The sequence below is a fragment of the Ornithodoros turicata genome, chromosome 6, assembly GCF_037126465.1.
Source record: "Ornithodoros turicata isolate Travis chromosome 6, ASM3712646v1, whole genome shotgun sequence".
Lineage (NCBI taxonomy): Eukaryota > Metazoa > Arthropoda > Arachnida > Ixodida > Argasidae > Ornithodoros > Ornithodoros turicata.
In genome coordinates this window covers 6,063,327-6,075,741 of record NC_088206.1, presented here as the reverse complement: position 1 = coordinate 6,075,741, position 12,415 = coordinate 6,063,327, and the positions used below count along the sequence as shown (strand labels likewise).

Sequence of the window (12,415 nt, the reverse complement as noted above, 5' to 3'; positions counted from 1 at the left end):
GAACCCACCACCTCCCCAGTCTTCAGCACGGCCTTGGCCATCACACGTTCAAACTGCTTCATGTATATGCTGATCACGTTGCCTGAACAGTACATTTGTATGCTGCTTTTAAAGCGAATACGTCGAATATTCGCGTTAACAAAGCATGCGAATGTGCCTCACCCGTCTACCTGCACACTTAGAAATGAACTTCACCGCATAGCACGCTCCTAACCAACCATAATCTCGAATGATATCGTTATCTGCCCTGGTTTACTGAAAACTGGAGGCGTACGCCTTTTCTGTGACAATTATGAACAGCATAAGTGTCACAAAAAGGGCGTCCGCCTCCCGTTTTCAACAAATCAACAAATCAGGGCAGATAACGATATCACTTGAGATTATGGTTGGCTAGGAGCGTGCTGTGCGGTGAAGTTCATTTTTAAGAGTGTGGTTTTCACCACGTTGTCGTATGTCCCACCTCTCAACGTGCGGACTGCATTCTCCGCTAGCGGAGATAAACATTTGTAACTGCAGCTCCTGTCTTGTCTCGGAGTGTGGTTACCACTTCTGGTGAAAATAACTGTAAAATGTAGCTCCAACTAAATTCCTCGGGTAGTGTCGTGTTTTTGCCATTTGTTTTCATGCTCCGAATGACTTTCGTGAACATTGAAGGACGTTTCGTGAACGGCGAACATGAAGATGATACAGGCATTCCTTCAGTATAGTGTGGAAGCTTATTGCTAATTATAAAAAAAAACTCTTTAAATGTAACAAACATGTGATGTAATTTGGGTTCGACGGTGCAACTACTAAAATAAAGCTTTTGAGAGTTCCGTTTGCGCCTGGCTTTCGCTTTTAAAAGGCAACTCTGAATTAACTAAGTGACTTTAACTCGGTAACATTAGCTGCAACTAGTTCCATCTGGAAAAAAGTAAGTCTAATTCGTCCTCGCCCTCATATTTTCACTGGGCACTCCAACTGTAACTTAGTCATCTTACTAAAGCATAAGTTACCATTGACGAACTGCTTTGCTCCATACACTCTTAGAAATGAACTTCACCACATAGCACGCTCCTAGCCAACCATCATCCCGAATGACAACGTGCTCGCCCCTGATTCGTTGAAAACGGGAGGAGGAGCCTATTTTGTGCCGTGCATAATGGGCACAAAATAGGCTCCTCCTCCCGTTTTCAACAAATCTAGAGCGAGAACGTTGTCATTCGGGATGCTGGTTGGCTAGGAGCGTGCTATGTGGTGAAGTTCATTTTTAAGAGTGTACTTGAACAGAATCTCTCCGCAGGGCAATACGTATTTTCTCTCCGCAGTATTTTTCGCAGAGCTCCTACGTTCGTGCCTTGATCCGTGTCTCTACTTTTTATGGCGATGTGTATTCCTCACGAGCTGCGGTTCATTAATTTTCCATTTTCCGCAGTAATATGTGTGCAAAAAAGTTGTTCCTGAACCGCTCTGTAGTTTTCGATTACGACGAGATTATTTCTTAATACGGCGCGAGCGGCTAGCAGGCCGGTGAACCTGGTAAGGAGCTTATGGCTATAGCGACCAGGAGATATGATTACGGCTCATGCACATATATTATGAGTGTTCTTGTAGTACAGTAGTATAACTGACGAGAAAAGTCAAGATAGCGTGCAGGCGCTGGATCTCCACAGAAAATCCGCTTAAAAAACTCGTCCTTCTTGTGGGAGGGGGGGTACATACATACCAGATAGGGGGGGTACAAGAGAAAAGATGTATGTTTTTTTTTTGTTTAATGTCGGTTATCTAACCGAAACACAGCATTGTAGATTATAATAGCCAGAAGACTTATTGGTCTTTTTATATTTATTCTTACTTGTCTCCTGTCTCTAAATTAAATGATCGTGAAAGATACATATATGCGAAGTTAAAAAAGAAAAGAAAAGTAATCCACAGCCTGAATCTTTCGCCATTGTGACGAACGCGTTTCGATGCGGTAGCTTCATAGGGTCATCGTCGTCATGGGGGGGGGGGGGATATGTTTAATACAAAGTAAGAAAAAGAGAAGGTAAAGGTTAGCCACGGTGTGGGCTTGCTATTCCCTAATGCTTTCAAGCAAACAGAAGAAAACAGCTCGTCGTCGGGGAATCTTTGGCGAAACTCTTTTAAAGGCTACTAGTGTTTTTAACGCGTTTAATATCCTGTGAAATCATTTATTAATTTTTTTCATTGTTATTGTGGTGGTTACACGGTTTCAGCGTACCGCAAACACATTTTGGCGATCTTGTTGTCGATGCGCCACAAAGACTCGAATCGTCATCATCATCAACATTCTGGCGATCACGTGGTGGTAGCACTGTCACGTGGTGCTATATTGCTACGGACAGACATACACGGTGGTCAGCCCTATAAAAATATCGTTTTGGTAACACCATGAATCCTTAACATGCTGTATATCAACTACTGCAAGAAAAACATGTAGCATTTGCTTTAATATCGAAGTTATTTCGTTTGAGACAAGTACATGCTACTGGTTTGAATTCTGGACCTAAGTTTTAAATGGATTGTGAGATTTTGAAAGATGTGGATCATGGCATGACACAGGCACTGCGCGCTAGAAAACTGATGAAAAGGAAAAAAAAATAATTATTCTTCTACGTATCATAGTTCGCGCAATAGAGGTAGAAACCCTTGAACAAACTTCTCCGCCAAGTTTTGACGTCAGACGAGAGAAGCCATTCCCATTGGTTCTCGAAAGCACGTGACCTCGCCCGCGGTCGCCTTACTGGCGGAGATGCCCGCCGTGATGCCAGAGCCGGATATGGGTTTCGTTTTCGCGGCTCTGATTTTCTACTCGTCTTGACATCGTCTAGACATCGGCTTCACATCGATGCATGTAACCGCCTCGTGCATTTAACCGGCACCTCTCGGGGGCCAAGAGTTGCACCCCCTTTCTTTTTTTTTTCTTTTTTAATAGACATACCCCCCTTTGAGAGAAATGGCGGCATCAGAAGTCGGCTCAGGAGGAGGCACGATCCCCACACGCCGCCACGTGGCAGTCAGTTTAGGGCTAAACGCATGGAGCGTTTTCCCGACGTTTTCAGGACGCGCGCGCGCTCGGCGTGCGTGTGACCTCGTAAAAACCAGTTTTCCAACGCGCGCGGAGGGCGTACGCCGGAATCTGTCGACTACAGATAATCGCGCGCGTCTGGGCGCGTTTTCCGAGAAGTATGCAGAACCATGGCCGTCGTGCGGCAGACAAGGTGGCGTATGAGCAGCTCGCATAAATTTTTGGGGCATTATCCATCACACTAAATTTACGTGAACATTTTAATGGTATCTAGAATGAAGGAATGCAGGAACCACAGGAAAGAAGAGCATCTGCACGTTCTAACAGATATTTGTGGTCGACGAATATAGCAACAGTGTCGCGCGTCACTCGCTCCGTACGCGTCCCATGCGTTTCGGGTGGTCGCCTCGCTGGCGTTTCTTCGCCGCGTGTGCAAGGCCATGGCGTACGCGCGACGTTTTGACGCTGAGAAAACGTCCAATGCGTTTCGCCCTTTTGGCAAGCACACGTGTAGAGAGGGGGAGAGAGAAAGAAGGGGAGAGGGTTCCCACGCGCCGAGCGGCACTTATACGGTTACGAAAAAGCACCTTCTCCCTCTCAGCACTCAGGGTGATTATCGCCGTGCAAACAGCGGCGCACACAACCACGCAAACGGCTCTGGTTAACACCATCAACATTTGACGCTCTGTTTGCCATCCTCCTACCTTGTGTTTACTGAGTAAATAAGCGTTCCCCAGCAATTGACATAGGGGAGTGCGATGGTATGCGATCATGTTGTCCTACTGTCAGCGTGTATTGCCGCGTGAAAGTTCTTTCCGAAGTGAAACTTCTCTCTGCCTGCAGTATCTGCGACGCCGTGAGCCCTAGACCTGAGCTTTGATCTAATAATAGCACAGTTTGCTTCTGCTCATATCCCTGATAACCACGTTACCAATGAGCTGAGAAATGAACTTTCATATTGAACACCATAACGAGAGGACGCCTTCTTTTTACCAATCAATCAATCTTTTTACCGATGCGTTTGGAACTCGTCCCATAGAGCGCTGCGGTAATATTTTCGAGTGAGCAAGTGCATCTTCTTGGATATGAGGCATTAAACAGATCGTATTAAAATCATTTGAGTGGAATATTTCGGTCTTAACACCCTAGGCCATTCAATACACCCCTATGGTCTCCTTCACAACAACGTCGTCATGCGACTGCTAAATTTATAGATAAGAGTGGGAGCTCGTCTTTGAGGCCAGGTAATAATGTAAGCCCACCCGACGCTACGATCTTTTCAATGAGTTCGTTGCAGAGGGCTTCAGTTTCACCGGTGGTAGCTGAAAGACATATTGCAAATGTTTAGGCACTTACGCACAACGTAAACGCTTTTAGTAGTGAACTCAATTTATCGACACCTGTTTATAATGGGTCGCGTCGAAGTGGTGAGGAAACAGATAACGAGGAAAGAAATGGCGTGATGGACGATGTGTATGTCTGGGAGGACATTAGCAAGGTTGGCGCAGCCTTACGTTGCTGAAGACGAAAAGAGCAAATACTTGAGCGGCTGAATGGAATTTTGGGAAAAAATTGAGATCAACCCTTCCACAGGCTTCTACGTATTTGCTAATTAGCGTGAGTGTACGGGGAAAAGAAACGCCAGCAAGAGACGGCAACAACCACGAGCGCTTGTTTTGCCAACATCCACTCTTTCCCAGTCTCATGATATCTTGATGTGACGTGCCGCGGCAGGTGGTCTATTGTGAGAGGTAAAATCACGTTATCGTATCTCACGTAAAAAGTCAACATTGCATCAACCATAGCGCTTCGGCGCCAATCAGAATCGGACGACGTCTGAGGACACTTCTGAGGACTTCCGAGGTCTTTCGAGGCCTTCCCTATACGTATATACTGTCAAATATCTACTTTTTGTTTCCATTCTCTCCTCCCTTCGTGCTCCTCCCCCCCCTCCTCTCCCGGGAGGTGTGCGAACGCAACATTTTGTGGCTGAAAACATAGTTATGGACAGTACCTGTTTCAAGCATAGGTTCGCTGGCTGAATGCCCACCCCCCCCCCCCCTCCGCTCCCACACCCCATGGTCCACACCCTTCACAATCCATGACGGAGCCTCTTTACCCCGACAGGAAACTTCACCTGCATCCAAGTCACGTTTACGCTGAAACGGCGCCTTGGCTACTACATGTTCCACACGTACATTCCGACCTGTCTCATCGTCATCATGTCCTGGATCTCGTTCTGGATTAAGCCCGAAGCCGTTCCTGCCCGCGTGACCCTCTGCGTCACGAGTCTCCTCACCCTGTCCACGCAGCACGCCCAGTCGCAGAAGTCCCTTCCTCCCGTCTCTTACATCAAGGCCATCGACATCTTCATGTCGTCGTGCACGGTGTTCGTGTTTGCCTCTCTCATGGAATACGCCCTCGTCAACATCCTCATGGGAGAGGCGGAGACGGACGATGGCTGCACCAGGAGGAGCATCAGGACTGTGGTCATCTCACCTAAGGTGTCGGTAAGATGCACGTATTACGGAAAACGCGCGCGCGTCTCCTGTACCCTGTCGCAGTGAGAGGAGGTTCTCACAATCGTTCAATACAAACTTTTTAAGAGATTGAGTTCTCACAGCACACCACATTACCTTGATCCCGACGCATGAGAAGTGTCCTTTGGAATATTAAATATAAAAATTAAATTGAAATTAATTAATTAAATTGAAATTAATTAATGAAATTGAAATTAATTAATGAAATTGAAATTAATTAATTAAATTGAAATTAATTAATTAAATTGAAATTAATTAATTAAATTGAAATTAATAAATTAAATTGAAATTAATAAATTAGTAAATTGAAATTAATTAATTAAATTGAAATTAATTAATAAGTTGAAATTAATTAATTAATTAATTAAATTGAAATTAAATTCGAAATTGAATTAAAGCTTAAATTAAAAATGTTAAAAGACAAAAAAAAGGTGTGTGCCTTATTGCTTCTTTTGACCTAGTTTTTAGCCGCGTTCTGCGAAATGCCACCAGTATGCGTACATAAGGGGTGTTTCACCTAACGTGATATCGCATTAGTTAGTTAGTGAATTAGTAAAAAAATAAAGTAAACCTTGGAACTTTCAACAACCCACCATGGGTGCTATACCTGCTCCGTTGCAAGATCTGTGTAGCTGCATATCGCATTAAAAAAATCTACTTGTCGGAACATTATGGGGTCGAAGCTGTTTATCTCGGGAGAGATTTTGCCATGACTGCTGCGATCACTTTATCAAATTTAATTCGTGAGAAATCGAATTTTTTCAATTGAACTCGGAAATTTGTCATGTCAACCTGACACTTTTTTTTTCAGAACCAGAAAGCGCCGCATGCCGGATTTACCCGATGTTTTATTAGAATATTTTTAATACGATTTTTTTTATCAAGCTAGGTGAAACACCCGACGTATATGTTGCCCTGTTCACTGTCCTGAGTCCTCCTGAGGAACCATCCAGTCAGGGTTCCTTCCCTCTTTTTTAATGTTCTCTTTCTCATTTCCTTCTTTTCCTTTTCTCCTTTTCCTTCTCCAATGAAATAGCAGGTCGAACCTGCGTTTAACTGACCTCTGATCTTTTTCTTCGAACAAACTTCTAGCCTTTGTGGGGTGCAATCGAATAAAAATGTATCCCCCCCTCCAACCTACTGCTTGCTGATATCAGTTTTGTCGGTCATCCAGCTCTTTGTCGCGCATTACAGTTGCTATTGGACTGTCTTTATTGACGTGGTTTCCTTCCTCCCTCCTGTCTTCTTCTCCCTCCGAAGGAGAGTTCCGGCATGCCGAACGGCACCAAGCCACCAACGCCTCCTGAACCTAAAGCGAGCCGGTGCAGGCATCGAGCCATGGTGGTCGATAAAGTCAGTCGAGTATTCTTCCCAGCGTCTTTTATTCTGCTCAACCTCATCTACTGGTCATTATACGTCGACTTGTGAAGCAGACGTCCCATATAGGGCAACAAAATCTTGAGAAAGAGGACGAGAACTTCACGTGGTACCTCTTTCACCCCTCCAGCACCACGAGAACTCCGGCCGCCAAAGAACTATACTCACGAGAATGGAATCTCCCAAAGTTACCATGGCGCACTTGTTATTGTTGTGGTGTGGACGCAGCCGTTGTTAATCTGCTCTTCTGTTTTCTAATGTGCCTTTGAAGTATTCTTCGAAGAGCACGCACTCTTTTCCGCCAAGGGTGGCTGGCGTTTCTCAAAGACAACGTATAGCGGTGACGTCTAGGCTCACAAAGTCACGTGGGCATCTACGCAGGACAACAGTGGACAATGGTGTAGCCTGCACCCGCTAGGTGGCGCAATGCTTCTTCGAACCTCGTCAGTGGTTGTGACCGTGTGGTGCTTCTGGAACACAGGGCTCTAGTTGAACGTTCCTTTCAAAGTGCAGACACCGTTGATCCTCAAGACTCCTTGTATACAAAGTGGAGGACAGTGGTCTTCTGAACAACTCAATGAGAGGACGTAGTGTTGACATTTAACAGCAGTTTCCTGGCTGATCGAAACTCTTTTTTTTTTCTTCTTGGTCTGCAACCCATATCGAACTTATCATCACGCACAGCGCTCACATTACCACACTCCCATCTTGCATTGACACCAAATGTACGTACGTATAGACATCTCGCTTACCTGATCCGAATTCAATACTTCCAGCATTCAGAGAGCCATTAGAAGTAACTTCTAATCGAGGTCTTTCACGTGAAGATGCGGAGAGCTGTAAATTTGATTTAGCCAATATTGCTCTGCTCACATACTAAGTCATAAAGGCAGGGCAGATAAGGCGAGGTAAAGGCAGCATCAATCGCAGGAACAAGGTGGATCGAAGCCACAAAGGCAGCTTGGTGGGCGAACGCGTATTTCTTTTTACATGGCAACGATCATGCTGTGAGTATTTCGACCCGGGGGAGAGCTCGCATATACGTTTCAGGATCGGTGTATAGTCTGATCAGCTGATCTCTCTGCATTTAATAGGCAACTACTCGAGCTGCGCAGTGGACTATACAGGTACGTATAAACGCAAAAGGATTCCATGTCAAGTGCATTTATCTGTGCAGCACTATACTTCAAAGCACTAAATGCGCACATCCGGCTATTCGTTCGCTCTCGTATATCTCATATTCTGCGTAGTCTCTCGCTTGCTAATAAGGCATGAGTAGGGAGTGACTTATTCGGGTTAATCCCGATTTCTCCCCAAATTCCAGTCACTACGAAATCCTCAATCCTCAACACAACTAAGAATGGGCCACTTACGTTCCCAGCACTGTCTATGCCTTTAAAAAAAATGAGAAAAAGAAAACAGGAAACGACTTAATAGACAAGAGGCGGAACAAACACACCCGATAACATAACAGCCGAAGGCACAATTATCGCCCGATTTCTCCCCGAATTACAGATTGGGATTTAGAAATAGCGCCCGATTTTTGCCCCCCGAATCTCAGAAAGGCATTTAACCCGAACAAGTCACTGCCTAGGTACAAGCTGGTGTGCGTCTGTTTGTTATGGAAAGGGGGTGACGATATTGCGGGTGAGACGGAGCACACCGCTGATCTCTGCGTTACGTGGACTGGCGCATTGCTGGGCTTGCTCCTGATGGCGAGCTTCTCGGCTGGAGTACGACGCGCTACGAGTGCGTTGGCTTCCGGTGGAGCAGCTATCGTCATCTCCTTCAGTACGACGCATGCGTACGGAGATGGAGACGCGACGCTTTAGCGACGGTGAACCGGAGTAACAATATGTCGACGCTCTTTACAGCAGGCAACTAGAAGGAAGCACCAGATTGAGAAATGCAACTCAATTCATCATCGTAGAGACCCTGTCCTTAGTTAGGCCAACGCCACCTAGATACAGAAGAGCTGCTTATTGCCTCCTCTCCCCCCTTCGCTACGTGAACACACAAAGTCAGAATTCGTCTGCTATCGTCTGCTATGTCGTCTGCTATGTCGTCTGCTACGTCTGTTATGTCGTCTGCTACGTCTGCTATGTCGTCTGCTACGTCAGAACCGCTGTTCTGCGCATTCAAGAACTCGCGAATGATTGCACCTAACTTTGAACCTTCAGACGTGAACCTGTAGACAAAATATGCAACACGCTTTTGAGAAAGATATGGGACCGTTTTGCGTTTCATTTTCAAAGCTTTTCCCATTCAGTAAGCGGGGACGTTCAATCACTACTCGCAGACGACGGCGGTTTGTCTCCATGGCTACGACTGCTGAAAGCACGTTCGTGATTGGCTACGGCCATTGAAAGCAAGATCCTGATTGGCTTACTCTTAGTTGTTACGTCACGTCGACGAGTGAGCGGGCTTTCTCTATCTAGGTGGTGTTGGCTAGGCCCAGCCGCCGCGACGACTGCAGAGCAGACGACATGCACACCAGGACGTGACGTCGCTCTGCCGTTGACCAATTGCAAGAAACTTCCGTAATTCGAAATCGACATCAATCCTCTCTGAGGAAGGCTCTCTATGCGCGGTCCACGTAGTGCCTAGGTGAGCGATGTATACACTTACCGCAGGGCGCGTTACGGCGTTTTTTCACCCATTTCACGGTTATTACGTCCCACTAACCGGGCTATCGACACCAGCTCAACTTTCTTCATGTGCAACGGTCACCATTATGCCTACGAGCATATTAGGAACCGCATATTCGCATATGCAGAGTGGCGACGTTCCTTTTACTGACTTCCTACTTTCCTTTCATACTTATTTTATTTCAAAAGGCTATTCAGGAGTCGGAATTCAAAGGTTTCGTTCAGACATCGATTTATGCAGAATCGCCATGATTTCCAACTTCAGGGATGGAAACGGAAGCACTCCCTCTGCTTTCCTTTTTTTTTCTTCTTCTTCTTCTTCTTCTTCTTTTGCCGCGAATATATTTTTATGCATACGTTCGGTACAACCACTGAAAAGCGATTCAAACTGCGATACATCTTGAACGAGCCTGTTATAGGGAATCGGTAACATGGAACACGAGAGGTGTTGTGTATAGCTCTAAGTCTCTAATCCTCTGTGCGTCAGCTACTTTGTTTCCGTGTAGTGCTCTTCGTTTAAAGTTATTTCTAGCATCTCTTTGAACCCTTCGTAATTCTTTTTTAGTCCTGTTTGTTACTCAGAACGTCTCGCTAGAACCAAAGCATCGGTACCTTACTCCAAACGATCAAAGCAGGAACGCGGATGCCAACATTGATCAATACATGTCTTATTGACGTTCTGTTCATTTTACGGTTACGTTAATTTATACTCAGCACTATTGATAAGATATAATTTTATTATCGGTATTTGCTCCACAGTGCATTATCATACTTTGAAATAGGAATGCTTAAAGATCCCGTGCTCGATCGTCGCAATCTAGGGTCTCTCAAGTGAACTGTTCTTGTGGGGCAGCCAAAACAAACAAACAAACATACATGCATAGTGTTAGACCGGTCTTGTAACTGTGCCAGCGAGCTCCCCCTGACGATCGCGTACAGCTAGCATCACCAGCGTTTTTTGTGAATCGGCAGCGCCATCTGTTAGGTACGCAGAAAACGCTACTCGGCGCCTCTGATGTCGTGGACACCTGGTGCATCAGTATAGGCACCCATAGCAAAGAAATACAGCGGAGACTGACAACTAACGGCAGATTGGTAACGACCTCTCGTTACCGATGTAGGTGAGCAACGATGAAACTATAATCTGTCGATTAGTGAATCCATTTGGGAAAGCAACCTAAGAAGCACTTGTCACGTCAGATTAAGGGCAATGAATGACGTGGAATCTGCACAAATGGAAAGCACCCAATGTTTGCACGATACATTCGACAGCATCCCTGCTGGCATTCATATTTTGGCCATTTTAATCTATTAGACAGCTTCTTCACTCCACAAGACAGAATTGTACGTCAGAGTAGCGGTTTGTTAATGTTTACTCGGGCATATATTTGACTCTTTTTCACTGATATTGTCCAGTAAATAAAAAAAAATAACTTTCTTATATCTTGTTTCCTCGTGGTATTCCTCGCCATCTGACCTTCCTCAGTCTACCAAGGTCAGGTCAAGTTCAATTTCTACCAAAGCCTGTGACTTCTGTCGTAACGGTAATTAGATTAAACGATGCTTAAAACGATTACGCTGGATGAGCCAATGGAAGCTTTGCAATATGCTTCTTGTTCTCATCGGTGAGCTAATGAGTGAAGAGGACCAAATTGCAATTAGATTTCACGCGTAAGTGATTTATGCATTGCCAATTGTCTTGACAGTTGTCTGTGTCTCGTGAAGGAATTTAAAATTAATTCTTTGCGACATTCGATTGCCTTTCACTCTAGCATTAAAACGGATTTTAGGGACCCGTAAAGTGAACTAGGGACAGGAGATCTACATATCTCAGACGATGACACACAAACCCGTTGATCCTTGCAGAGCGATTCATTTCGCGAAGCCTAACACGATTGTTGTGTGCGAAGAAAGGTAAGTACAAGTATAGGGGCTTTCGCAGTACACGTACTTTTATTACACACTTACGGCCAAATTTAATGCGTGAACTTAAAACTGAACTTCCATTTATGTATTTACAAATTATTTTCCAATATTCAATAATTGGAGGTTTATACGTTGCGACACAACTATATGATGATGAATGCCGCAGTAGTCGGCCCAAGTATAATAGTGAAAGGTTTGCTACCAGTAATAATACTTGCACGAATTCAACCTCCCCTTGTTATTTAACCTAACCAACCAACCAACTAATTTCTTAAGTATCGTAATAATACAAAGTTATTGCTAAAGGAGAGCACTGGAAACAGAAATGGAATAAAAAGGAAAGGCACTGATATATAGGCTCCATCAACATGAATCTCGACTTCTTCCCTTTCTTTTTTTTTCCAATAAACATACCCCCCCCCCCGGTTTCGACTCTCTTCTGTCTTCTTCCCCCTACCTGCTACCGCTCTTTCACTACTGGTTGTACACTTTGCACCTTACTGGTGCCCCTCTGCCCTGTAGATGGGTGGAGGAGTGCGCCGGCAGCGACACCAATTCAAACCACCTTTCGAGCACATTCAAGAGCCATACCGAAACTACCGCGGTGTGTCGCTATCAGCGCACTCGCTCACCCCTCTGAACGAGTAAACGAGCCCATTTCCGCTCGCCGGTAAGGTGTCGCACCGAGGAGAAAATACACCGCTCGGCTGTTCCGGGACTTGTCCGGAACTTTCCTGTTCCGGACCTTTTATCGGGACCTGTACTACCATCTTCTAACATCTACTACCATTCGAGGAGTTTGCCGTCAAAGCTCCCCATTTCCGCCAATTCGTGTGGCGACACAAGTTCCCCTTGATATGCATCTCCGAATGCAGGATCTCCGAAGCTTTTCGCTT

The 12,415-nt window shown here is 45.2% G+C and overlaps 1 protein-coding gene across 3 annotated transcripts in view; it reads left to right on the top strand.

Annotated features, from left to right (window-relative positions):
- Positions 1-10,969, top strand: part of LOC135398948 (glycine receptor subunit alpha-4-like) — a 373,762-nt gene extending 362,793 nt beyond the window's left edge. For 2 of the 3 annotated variants that reach the window (XM_064630530.1, XM_064630531.1), the window contains 2 exons: positions 5,156-5,538; positions 6,829-10,969. In XM_064630530.1, the coding sequence (XP_064486600.1) occupies positions 5,156-5,538; positions 6,829-6,996 (551 nt within the window). In that variant the 3' untranslated portion in view covers positions 6,997-10,969. The remainder of the gene's footprint in view (positions 1-5,155; positions 5,539-6,828) is intronic. The other variant, XM_064630532.1, reaches the window with a different exon arrangement.
- The last annotated feature ends 1,446 nt before the right edge of the window (positions 10,970-12,415 follow it).